The sequence below is a fragment of the Barbus barbus genome, assembly GCF_936440315.1.
Source record: "Barbus barbus genome assembly, chromosome: 35".
NCBI classification, from domain to species: Eukaryota; Metazoa; Chordata; class Actinopteri; order Cypriniformes; family Cyprinidae; genus Barbus; species Barbus barbus.
The window spans coordinates 22,845,914-22,859,760 of NC_136763.1; the positions used below are offsets into that span (position 1 = coordinate 22,845,914).

Below are 13,847 nucleotides of genomic sequence, written 5' to 3' on the forward strand. Positions count from 1 at the left end.
CCGCGCTGCGGGGTGGGCGCTGGGTCCCGAGTGGGGCTGGTGTCATTCTCTGCGAGGTCCACGGTGAGTTGCGATTTGCAAGACACCAGCACCCACTCGATAAAGGCGGCGAGGCTCTCTCGAGGGCCGTCCCCGGACAACTGCCGCCGTGTGGTGATGTTAAGTCCAGCTTTGTAGAACGTGCAGAGGCAGTAGTCCGGGAAGTGTGTTAAGTTGGCCAGGAACAAAAAATCCTCGGTGTGGTCCTCGAGAGAGCGGTCCCCCTGCTCCAGCAGGATGACGAGGGCAGCGGGATCCATAATAAAAAAATAAAAAACTTGGCAAAAACCGGGAAAATAAAACGGGGGAAAAACGCCGCAAACTTGCTGTTTTGGTCGGTTATTATGTTACGGGTGTGGTGCGGAGCAAGGAGCGCACGACGAGGATATACAATATTCCTTCTTTTAATCAGGATTCCAGGAGCAGATACAAACAGGGGAGTGCACACACATCAATAATAGCAACAATAACCGACAATCAGACATACTAACACAGGAACTTATAAAGGGACAGATAACGAGGATGGACAGGTGCACACAATGACTAATTAAACTGAACTAGGACACAGGGGAAAACAGAAAACCCGACATGGAACAGTCAAAAAAAAACCAACATGTAACAAGAATACATTAGGTATTGATTAGCTAACTGTTACTTAACACAATCATAAAATTGTATTACATACTGATTAGTTAACACATCTTCCTTTAGTAGTTAACAGTAGTGAGTTAAGTGTTAATGAATAATTACCTGTTAATTCTTCAATAATTCCTTATTAGTTATGCAGTAAGTAAGAAACAGTATTCTAAAGTGTTACCCTTTTTGCACTAACAAGAAGGGTTTGAGTTTTGAAACTTGCTTTTATAGTACAATGACCTCTTATGTCAAAATTCATTCTGAATTCATGATCTCTTTAATGCAGATATTTGATGTTGCGGAGGGAACCCTGGGTAACATTGGACCAGCTCATAACTTCGAGCCCCCTCATTATGATGGGATTGAGTGCCTTGCTGTACATGGAGACGTACTGTTCAGTGGATCCCGAGACAATGGCATTAAGAAATGGGATCTGGGACAGCAGGAACTTATTCAGGTGAAAATTACTATTGCATGTAAGCGTATTTTGGTATTATGATAATGTGTGATGTTATAATGTCACATGACATAATTTACACGCTGCTTGTAATGTATTAACTATTTGTGACCCTGGACCACAAAACCAGTCATAAGAAATTGAGATTTATACATTATCTTAAAGCTGAATAAATAAGCTTTTGATGTATGGTTTGTTATGATAGGACAATATTTGGCTGAGATGCAACTATTTGAAAATCTGGAATCTGAGGGTGCACAAAAATCTAAATATTAAGAAAATCGCCTTTAAAGTTGTCCAAATGAAGTTCTCAGCAATGCATATTACTGATCAAAAATTAAGTTTTGATATATTTGCGGTAGGAAATTTACAAAATATCTTCATGGAACATGATCTTTACTTAATGTCCTATTTTTTTTTGGCATAAAAGAAAAATCAATCATTTTGACACATACAGTGTATTTTTGGCTATTTCTACAAATATACCCCAATGACTTAAGACTGGTTTTGTGGTCCAGGGTCACATTTATGGTTATAATATTAATTCTTCCAATTGTCCTCTGTACAATCATCATACTGTCAAAGCAATCAGCCTCATGTGGCAATTTGTTCCCCTTTTTTTCCATGTAATTAAGACTAAGAAATGTAGAATTCAGTTACATATTTTTGATATAATTATTACTTTAAGGATCTAGAAAAAGAAAAACTGGGAAAGAAGCTGAAATAAAAAAGCTAAAGAGTTTAAAGTGCATTAGAGTTAAAACAGCTTACATGACTGACAGCGACGAAATTAAATACAATATCCAATACCGAAAAATAATATATACACAGACAAATGATGTTTCAGAGGGTAATATCCCAGCGTTTACCTATTGTTCCTGTGTCAATAGATGTAGGATGGCTTCATTTATCAGCGCTGGTTTGACAGCTAAGATCAGCTAGTAATATGTTTAAGTTTAATGGTTTCTCCAGCTGCTTATATTAGACAACAACACATACCAAAATTTCACATCATCCAGAGCTAAAAGCTCAAAAATAATGGTAGACTATTATAAGATGACAAAAAAATGGGTTTGACACAACGAGTCTCCTGCAAATCAAGGATATATGAATTATGCATTTCACTGATAAATTGTATTATAATAGTCATAATTAAAGCACAGTTTGATGCTGAAATCTAAAACGATGATAAATATCACCAGGGTGTGTCATGATGAACGTAGATCTTTTAATCAGTATTTACCTATAAACCTTTCCAATTTTTTGTCAGGTTTTTGGGCATGCCGATGAAAGACATCTTAATTTAAAGCATTATCTATTAAACGTATCCAAATCTTTATATTTTAAGTGATTGACAGCACACGCCACCTCTCGCCCTCAATAGGAAGACGTTTAAATCCCAATGCAGTTACCAATGTGTAAGCAGTGGGTTTATCTAAACACACACTTTACTTGCCTTCACTGATTGCACAACTGGGTAAATTTGCAAAGATAAAGTGCTTTGGTTGCTCTCTTTTATGAAATTTCTGTCCACAGGCCTGTTGGCAGAATCAGCCGAAGATGGTGGTAAAAAAGCGAAATTTATCATGCGACACATAGAGCTTCATAAATGTCTTAATCCTTTTATAGTATCTTTTTTTAAATTACTTTTTATTACTATATTTTTAAATTTAAAATTTGGCTTGTTTGTTGAAATCCTTTGCAGTAGGGCTGCACGATTATGACAATCATAATTGTCGATTATTCCCTTGAGATTGTAATTGCGATTATTAATAATTATTATTTTGAACAGATGTATGCCATTGTTTGAAGCTGCATGCCATATTTTTATATAAAATATATATTTAAAAAAAGGCTGAAAACACTCTTCCTGAACTTTTATTGCTTTTCTATAGCATTGAGCCTCAAATGTCAATTGTACATTGGTTTGGTTTCTTCTTTAAACAAAAAAAGGTAAAATTATGCATGGTATAATAATGTTATACTAAAATTAAAAGAAAAAATGGTTTACTAAAGCTATATTTAATTTACAATTAAACAGACGAAATGTCAAATTACAGTAACATTTTACAATACAATTTATAATATCATGGCTCCAGACTAACATTTGAGAGCAGTGGCACCGGCCCCTGATTTGGTAGCACTGAACATGTAATATTACAAGTTTTATCTCTTAGAAATGCACATTAACAGGAGCTTGAGTTGGGATGCAGATGTACATTTGACAGTACCATTGTGAAAACTGTAACAGCTTCATCTTTTATACATAACCAAAAGTACAGCACCTCATTACCATGGTAAAAAAGTAGCCTAACTATAGGTTTCTATGGTGTTTGCATTGAAAAACAGTAGCCTAAAGACATTGTCAATTACAAATCCACATCAACTGATAGAATAATTAACAAAATAATGTAATTATATTCCATTACTCCTTTAACATATGTAGTGTATTAATAATATAATAATACTCAATAAGAATATCCTACTTTTCTGCCACCGTACCATTAGTGTTACTACAGTAAAACTATGGTAAATGTGGGTGATTTGTGGATTGAAACGTCTTCTAACTGGATCGTTGTTACACTGTTCAGTGTTGATGAGAATGACAGCTCCGATTTATTTGGCTTTAAACTAGTTTAAATTAAAGAGACGTGATTTGAGAACTCTGCGCTGAACTCGAGCGCTTCTTACTGGATTTCACAGCATTGTTTAGTGTGTGATCGCGACTGCTCACTGTAATAAACGCATTCGCTCCAAGCTCGCGCTGTGCTGTTTTCTTTTGAGGCGAGCGGATAAGAGGTCTGCGTGTGGCGCGCAGTTCAAACGAGTACCGCTATTTTGTTCCGCGTTTAACATATCTATTATGCACAACAGAGTGACTATCAGTTAGACAAAATGTCTTTTATCCAGTGTGTTTGAGTTTGTTAAACCCCGCAAACACCTCTTAAGCACACAGAATAATGCAAGTGGGCATTTTAAATTGTTTATTTATTTTTGTAATCGCGACTTTGAACAATTGTAATCGTGGCATCCATAATTGTAATCGTGATTAGAAATTCGATTAATTGTGCAGCCCTACTTTGCAGTCTTATTACTGCTGTCTTCATATTACTATTTTTGTGTGTATTAAAGGTTAGAGGTTAACCCCTAAACTGAAGAATTAAACTTCCACCCACTGTTTTTACTGCTGACCTGATTGACATCAAGAATGGTGCCGTTTGTAGAGCAGAAGTGAGCTAAAAATGGAATGTTACTTGTTTCTCCTCAGCAAATCCCAAACGCGCACAAGGATTGGGTGTGTGCTCTGGCGTTTGTTCCCGGTCGGCCCATGCTCCTCAGCGCCTGCAGGGGGGGAATGCTCAAGGTGTGGAACGTGGACAACTTCACGCCCATCGGAGAGATTAAGGGCCATGACAGCCCTATCAATGCCATCTGCACCAATTCCAAACAGATCTTTACCGCCTCCAGGTACGTGTATCAGGCAATAGAGAGTGTTCAGAAAAATAATAATTTACTAGCGATTCATGGAAAAATCTTTCTTTTGGTTGTCTTTTTTTTTTAATGAACTGGTTTGCAGATCAGGCTGGATGGTTTGTTCCAATCTGGTAAACAGAGCCAATTGCCAATATATAAAAATAAATAATAGCTTACTGTTGCAATGAAATCAAAGTAGCGACAGATCCTTTCTTCCGTATTGTGAGGTAAATATGAGTGTAAAAATCTGAGTGTAAAATCTAAGGCAAGGGCTTGGATTGTTGGTTGGATTTTTAGTCGTGGGCATTGCATTCAAAAATAGCAGATGAACGCAAGTTTGCAGGGGCGACCTTCAAGCATACCAAATAATTGGAGAAGTCTATATGAAACCAACATGAATACAAAGAGTACATTTTCTTAATAAATTATAAATTGGATTATTGAAAGATTTTTCTTGTACTTTATTATGGACACTCTTGGGTCATCGACTCATTGTGTGTTATAACACATTGTTTGACAAAATTAAATATGTTTCTGACACAAGATATAAAGACCATATATTTCTACATTTCTACATCACGTGAGAGAGCTCAACACGCTGCAACACATTCAAATAGAAAAAAAGCACCAGCAAATTAACTAAAAACATCATCAGTTTGACAATACACATGATGCAAATACTCGCAACGCAATCAAATACAGAAATGCTCAGCAAATACAACCAAATACAGAAACGCACTGCAAATACTTGCAACACCACCAAATTGACAGGGGAAGTCGTGGCCTAATGGTTAGAGAGTCGGACTTGTAATTAACTCAATGTTCCCTTAAACATTTCCGATGTAGTCTGTGCGTATTTGCAGCACGTTTCTGTATTTGGTTGTGTTGTAAGTATTTGCAGTAGATGTCTTGTCAAACTGATGATGTTTTATTAATTTGCTGGTGGTTTTTTTTTTTCAGCGCATTGAGCTCTCCCGGCCACAGTAGGAATGTAATCAACTTTTGTTAGGCATTTTTAATGTGCAGGGAAAAGCCTATAGGAGATGGTAAGAACTTCATATGGCATGAACATTTATCTCAATTATGCTAGGTGTAAAAAACTAAACTGGAACACACAAAAATACACTAAATACACCAATTAGTCTTAATCTAACAGTGGTAACGAATGGCTGTATTTGCCAACACAGACATTTATTTTAATGTGTTAAAGCATTTAAATGTCACATAATGTGTGGACATACATTATGATGTAAAAGAAAAGATGAATCATTTGTTTGAACAAACCTGTTTGCAGTTTGAACTTCCCATCTTTAAATTAGGAGAAAAGAAAACTTCACAGGTACATTGGGAAAACAAGATAAATAACATCTTCCATGTCCCATTGAAGAACAGGGTTTAACTATGGTAATTTTGAAATAATAATATAACCAGTTATTTACGGCCCTCCAAAGGCTCCAAATGGGTCATCAGCTCAATGAGTCTGTTATGACTTGCTCGTCTATTTCTGCGATTCGGTTCAGGCTCTTACTCTCTTCTGACGTCTTTTTCCAGACAGTACTCTACTTAGAAATGTTCAGTCAGACTAATATGTTTTTAAGACCTACTTTTGTCCATTTCGGGGGTGCTTGTTTGTAGAACAGATGGTGCGGGCAGGGGATTGTGGGATTGTTTGACTGGTCTTCATTAATGTGCCTCTGTTCTTTCAACTCTCTCTGTCTCTCTCTGTCTCTCGCTCTCATCCCGTCCCTTTATGCTGTGGGGTTTCATAACCACAGTGACTGTCGGGTGAAGTTGTGGAATTATGTCCCCGGGCTCACGCCCTGTCTGCCCCGTCGGGTCCTGGCCATCAAGGGCCGGGCCACCAGCCTCCCCTGATCCTCCACTAACCACCTCCTGCCTGGTTCCCTCTGGTACTGTCCTTTCTCTCTCTAATCTTATGTCTCTCTGTTTGAGGATATTTCCCCTTTTTCCTTTTTTTCCTTCTGACAAGTCCTTTGTTGAAACTCTCTTAACAATTGACAACATAGCATACTTAGCACATAAAAGTGGTCATTTCAGCTGTTTCAGATTATCTGATGGATATTGCACATAAAAGTGGCAAGAATCTTCCAGAACTTCAAGCTTTGATCTGATTGGCTGGCTACTTCACAACTTACACAGGTTTAAGTGAGTCCAGGCTGCTATAGTAACTAGTTGCCAGATTTGCCAAACTTTGCAAGGTAACATTTGAATCTTTCAAAGAATGTTGTTTTGAGCCATTTTGTCGCTTTAAGATATCGTCAAGCTCAGTCGTTTGTATATACTCAGAAAGTGTGCAAACATTTCAACTGAAAGTTTTTTTTTAAATTTGGTGTAAATGTGAGGACAAGGTAAAAGAATAAAGTCCCTCCCAAAAATGTAAAATAGACCAGGAGTAATACATGAGTGAGGATATAGTGAGAGAATGAGAGTTTCCAAGTGTATTCCAGTAGAATAATTCATGAGATCTTATTCATTAAATCAATTGAGATAATCAGTGTCTGTTGTCGTCTTCACATTGCAAAAGTGGAATTAAAAAAAAACCCGTGAAGAGAAAAGAACACAGTGCTTGGTAAAACTGAAGGAAATTTTGAATGTTGCAAACTTTACTCTCTGATAAAAGGAGAAAAAAAATAAATAAAATTAGAGCTTGACAGGAAATTTACTCTTATGGTATTTCTTATGGTTGCATATATAGGGAGGGATGGATGGATGGATAGAGATATACTGTATATTATTTCTAAATTATATTTAGAAATATAATATCATATAAATTTAAAGCAGCTAAAAGAATCTGTGTGAAAGTCAATAAATAAATTAAATAATCACTTTTGGAACAGATTCATTTAAATTCTAATTCTTTTAAATGCCATATATGAGTAGGGACATATAAGACTGTTTATGCTGGGTTTAGCGGATGACCAGGCCATTTTCAACATTGTCGATCAAACAGAAATTGATTCTGGCAGCTACTGGCAGTCAGTGCAGATACTTGAGCAAAGGCGTGACAGTTCCTGAAGGTTAAAGACAAGCCGAGTGGCGGTGTTTCGAATGCGCTCAAGGGGATGTGAGCTGCAGAATGTCTGAGAATAAACTACACAGCTCAACTGTGTCATTTTGTTGCTGTCAGTACTTTCTCACACTTTCATCTCTCTCGGTGTTCATCTTCCAGCTCTCTCATACTTTGCACCAGTTTCGTTTCATAGGCCAACTTCTTTTCAGGTGTTTGATCCCACATAACTTTCCCTTAGCTCTTTCACTTCAGGCCAGTAAAAGAAAATTGTACTAATTAGACTCTATGCATAGTTTTTTTTATTCCCCATTTCAATGCACTCAAGTGGCTCATCTTTTAGAGAGCAATAAAAACCTATTGCACCTTTTATTGCATTCAACACCAGTGGCGTAAATCTGTTTAATTGGTTCTAGTTAAGGTCTAGGAACCACAAGATACTCCCTCAGCGCCCTTCGAGACTTGGTGCTGTTTTACCAGGATCCAAGTGCTTTTCCAATGAGTGCTTTTAGCAAGACCTAGAAATTTGGGCCAAAACCTTGCTGAAACATTTTTCATATCCCATTGGCTATTTTCTTCTTGAGCAAACCACATTAAATTGTATATGATTAATGCTTAAAGAAGAGGAAAACATGTAGTTGGGAAAAATTAGTGCTGTCAAACGATTAATCGCGATTAATCGCATTCAAAATAACGCATTTTGTGAACATAATGTGTGTGTATTGTGTGAATTTATGTATATATATATAAATACACACACATAATAATATATTTTGAAAATATTTACATGTATATATTTATATTCATATAATTTATAAATAAATATATTTAATATGTAAACATAACATATTTTTCTTAAATATATACATGCATGTGTGTGAATTTTTATATATATATATATATATATATATATATATATATATATATATATATATATATATATATATATATATATATATATATATATATATATATATATATATATATATAATATATATATAATAAATATACACTATGCATATATATATTATGTAAACAAAAGTTTTTATTTTGAATGCGATTTAATCACGATTAATCGTTTGACAGCACTACTTAAAATATATTTTTAGTGAAAATTCTGTTTTATTTTTTTAATTTTGCTTCTCAGGTTAATCTTGATTAATGATTTTATTTTTTCATGAAGAATTTGTTTGAACTTTATCTCAACCTAATAACTGGTTCATCTGCATCACGCTGCGATTCAAACTTATCTTTTTCTTCAGAGATGGAGTGTGTTAGTTAAGATGCGAGCACGTGGTTCTGTGGGCTGGTTCACACAGCGGGGTTTTGATTTTTATTGGGATAAAACGGTGCATGCGCCTAATTGGTGAGAGGAGCGGGGACTGTGGAGGCTCGCTTTGTGAACTCTTGGTTTTGATGTCTGTGCCATCTCTTCAATGTGAGGAGCTACTGTGATGGTGTCTGAAGATACAGACAACCGAGTGTGTCTGTCTTTCTGATTATCGGCCTAGTGCATCTCCTCCACCTCTCATTTTATGTCTCTTTTTTTTGTTTCTTCCATCCCACAGTGACATGAGAGTAAAGATCTGGAATCCAAAGATGGGGAAGAAAAGGTGACGATCCTCCGATTGGAACGATTGCTGTCAATGGAGCCTTTCTGAGCTGTCGGCTAATTGGACAGCATAGCTTTAGGTGTCTTAAACCGACCTTGGCGAAGAGTCCATGGGTCAGCCGTCTCCCTCCAGAAGGTGGTTTCTTGGACATGCCTTAAGGAGACGAGACATCAACCAGAGTCGCATCCGAGGAATATGATCTAATCATCATATGAGTCTGAGATAGGCTATTGCTGGTTGCTTTCTTCTGGATGTTTTTAAGGTGCCATTTTGATGACGCCGAAACTGTATTATCTGTACAATGAAGTGTCCTTCTGCACTTCCTGTCTAAAGAAAACGTCCTCATCTGTAGCTGCTTATTTTACTTATTTTTTTTGTCATTCCTAAAGAGCCATATGACTTTAGCTTTGATGTCGTATCAGAAACTGAATCACTTTTTCTCAGTATCCTGAAGATTGGCATCTTTTGTGTTTACTGATGTGAGCAGATGCAGAGTCCTCATCAATCCCAGTCCCACGTTCCCTTGAAACATTGTGCAATATATTGGACCACCACAATTTTCAATGCCTTCCTCTTCAGGGGGTTTCTCTGAACCTTTCTAATAACTAATGGCTTCCTTAAACTCCCCTAATCCATAGACAAACACTGTACAGCCCTCTTCCGATACGCTTCCTTTGCTTTTAAACTCGTGCTCTCCATCCCGCTGTGAATTTTATGTTTTCTACCTCAGGTTTAAAATTATATTTTGTGAGTTAAACCTTCACTGATTATGGTTTCTTGCACATGACAGGATTTTTTTTGTCTTCTGGATGTGTGGATAGAGGTCTCAGAAGTTTAAAGCAGTATTCAGAATCTGCTGAGTGGGCATTTTGAGAGTCTGCCCATGTAATAAGCCCAACTCATCAGGGGATTGAGTTTAGTGACATTAGCAGACAGTTTTAGGCAGAACTAAATGTTACCTCAGGCTCAAGCATCCGATTGAGTGGCAACGATCCCCTGAGGAGAGTAGAAAAGGACCCAGTTTCATCTTGTTGGACATATTCCTGGTACGACAAACAGAATTTCAGACAATCTAACACTGTAATGTTGGATGAAAATTTGGTCTCTTTGTTTAGCCCGTTATTTTTTTCTATATTATGGCTACCATATAACACTTTAAAACAGAAGTGTTAAAGAATTTGCACAGCATGCCTGGTCCAAGTTATTATCATCTTTTTTTTTAAGGAACGGTTCACTGAAAAATAAAAATAGTTCTTTACTCTAAACCTGTGCTTTCTTTCTTCAACAAGCAGATTGTTGCAGCTGCTCTTTTCCATAAAATCAAGGTACATCAAGGAAGAGCTTTTGATCACAAAAAAACACCATAAAAACAGTACTATTAAAAAAAATCACACAAAAAATATTTTAAAATGTAATGTTTTTCACTTAAAATCATCTGTTTCACCTCTCATTTTTGTCTGTGTGTGTCATTTATGTCACACAAATCTGTCATTTGACTTATGGTGCACAAGTAACATGGACTACTTGTATGACGTTTTTGTTTTTTGCACTTTTTGGAGCTTGCTTTTGCTCATACATTATCAATATGGAAAAGAGCACCTTGAACAATCTGCTAAACTTCTCCGTTTGTGTTCCAATGAAGAAAGAAATTCATAAAGGTTTGGGACAACATCAAGTTTGGTAAATTATTACAGAATATACATTTTCAGATGATCTACCCCTTTAAGACCCCATAATAAGATGCGAAATGGACATCAGCCATTACTGTTTCTCCACTATCACACTTTTGAACAAGCATCAAGCATGTTGAAGACAGCAGTGTTAAAGTAGGTCAAATTAGGCATCGTGTTTTCACTCCCTATTAAATGAAATGGGAAGCAGCCTCCTCTGCATTGTAGGATATGGCGTGTCTGATGGGGGAACGTGGGCGTCGTGAGCTTGTCTTGCTAGAACACATGCAACTTTGTTTATTTTCACGCCATTAATCTTGCTCTGCCACTCACCGCTCCCTTCTCAGGCTTTCCTAGATTTACAGTCTTTTTTAATGAAACATATCTATCACTCTTATCTGCACAACATTTTTTTGGGCGGCCCTTGGCAATTCACCACCTGAATGCAGCCGCGTACACGAGCTACTGTAAGGAGGAAGCTCTTATTTCCAGACAACAGAGATTTTAGTGGTTTATCTGATGAACGACCCACAGCATGGATAATCACACATCAAGTGCTGCAAAAGTGCAGCGGGATTCCCAAGCTACCAAAAGAGATTTTGATCAAATTTGCAAGTTTCCCTTTTTGATTGAATAGGACGTGATGTCGCAAAGCTGCTGTCAGTCATTTAAAGCTAATATACAGTGGCTATATATTGCGTTTCTTAGGATGAGTCTCTAGGCTGGAGTCATTTGCATAATGTAAAGCTCATATACATATATAAATATTCATTAGGAAGAATGCAGTAGGGGCTTCCTTAACCTTTAGGGTAATAGATTTTCTACCAGTGGTTCCCAGTGTATACACCTTTATCAATTTGTCAGTACTGTAGCCAGTATGTCATCCTCATTAAGGTTATATTTGGGTTTATGATTCTAGAACGTATTAACAATATAGGGCCTTTTTTGACCAAATGATCCATTTTTGTCCTTTGAAACAGTTGTCTTTTCTATGAAGTCTTTTAAAGTAAGGCCAAATTTATTCAATAATGATCGCAGCCTCTACTTCAAAGAACATTTGTTTTCAAAACTGTGAAAAATGCTGCTTTATACCATCTTACATTTTTTTATGTGCGTCTGTGTGTTTTGTTCTTAGAGGGAGATCAAAATATACAGCGTAAAGCGTGTTGCCAAAGTTTGATTTAAATAATTGCACATTTCTACTGTCCTACATTCCCCCCCTTGGATCACTTTGCAAAATTGTACGTTTATACTGGTGTTTTGTTTAAACTAAATGAATAACAGTCCTCATTCGAAAAATTAGTTGCAGTGCAGTTGCATAATGCAACAATTTACACAAATTATTTTCCGTACAATTTCTACAATTCGTTCTGTTCATGATGTTCAGAGATCATGTGTTTTTACAGTATGCTCTTCTAATAATGCATACATAAAGAGAGTCAACCTTTTTTTATTAAGTGCCCCTCATTAGTGAGATTACGAAGGACTGTGCATCTATAACTCATTTCATTTTAGAAATGAAAAAACATTGTTTTGAATAGCATTTTTGGTACAATTGTAATATTCTTGGGAAGAGAGCTTGTCAAAATGTGCTTGGTATTGCTAGAACTTATAGTTTGTGAATTCACTTCCATTATAACACTGCTTATTTCAGCTTCTCAGTTATTTCTCCATTGTGTCTGAAAGCACATTGGTTTACAAGGCTGCTTCTGAGATTGACAGTTGCAACCTTATATACACCTTAAACCAACAGCCATGCCAGTCAGTGGCCTGCAATTCCTGGTGCTCCGCTTCAAGTCGCTCTTTAGCAGGCTTAACATTCAATGTACAGTATCTGAAGCTTCTGGGGTTAATCTTTCTTACGCATTCAGCTTCACAGCAGTAGTTTACCAGTGGTATGTTTAGTGTTGTAGCTTTACCCTGCTTATATTTTATATTCTAGGCCAGTGATGCATGGCATTGACATGCTATATAAGCTTCTGCATCTGTATAGAATCTCAAACGAAAGCTTTTCTCTACAGGGGAGATTGTTGACACCTGTTTACTGATCAGCGTAGTGCTAACCTGTGGCTTTGACCCCCTGTGATGCCAAAGGTTAGCAGGTTGCCCCAGCTGCCTTACGCCCCTCTCTGTCTCTCCCGGCCAGAAAAGCAGGGCTGCTCTGCAATACGCCTTACGCCTTACCTCGCTTTCAGCGTGTGGAACATCATGCCATCGCAAAACGCTGCTGTTAAAGCCCTTTTTTGGGAAAAAAAAGGAAAAGTTTCAATGGGGTGCTTTCTAGTTACCTGGCAACCCAGGTAGGCAATTAATACGCAGATTAGAAAAGACGTTTAAGTAATAGAGAACAAGAGGCTGAAATTAAAGGCTTGACAGAGCAATCAGTCATTTTAGAGCTGTTCTGCTGTAACACTGAGTTGAGCTGACAATTTATTGATCTCCAGGAGCAGGTGAAATGCAGCGGGGCATATATATATGTATATATATATGTATATGTATGTGTGTGTATATATGTATGTGTGTGTATGTATGTATGTATACACACACACACCAACAAAAAGGTTACAGGTGCCTTTTATCACATTGACTCCTCCCAAGGAATGTAAATGATTGTACAGAGTTTGTTTCCTTTTGTTACACATGCATGCAACCAAATTTGATGTAAAATATTTGACTGTAAAGACTGTACAGATTTTATTTAATGATGGTTCAAGCACTCCTTCAGAGAAATAAACAAACAAAAAAAATCTTTGGTTTGTTTTCATTTCATTTTCACCCATGGCAGTAGTTAATTCTCAGTGTTCTTGTGCTGTTTTCTTGCTGTTTATCTTTCAGATAGAATTACGGTTGAGTTCCTTCCTGTTTCCTGTCTGTGACGACCCTGAAGATATGATCTGTCCGTATGGAATCACTGGCTTGCTGTCATCACA

General features: G+C 36.9%; 1 protein-coding gene across 1 annotated transcript in view; it reads left to right on the top strand.

Moving 5' to 3' along the window:
- Nucleotides 1-13,638, top strand: part of LOC306855031 (kinesin-like protein KIF21B) — an 85,924-nt gene extending 72,286 nt beyond the window's left edge. Inside the window, exons 31-33 of the mRNA XM_079393417.1 lie at nt 962-1,132; nt 4,401-4,600; nt 9,203-13,638. Of these exons, the coding sequence (XP_079249543.1) occupies nt 962-1,132; nt 4,401-4,600; nt 9,203-9,251 (420 nt within the window). The 3' untranslated portion in view covers nt 9,252-13,638. The remainder of the gene's footprint in view (nt 1-961; nt 1,133-4,400; nt 4,601-9,202) is intronic.
- The last annotated feature ends 209 nt before the right edge of the window (nt 13,639-13,847 follow it).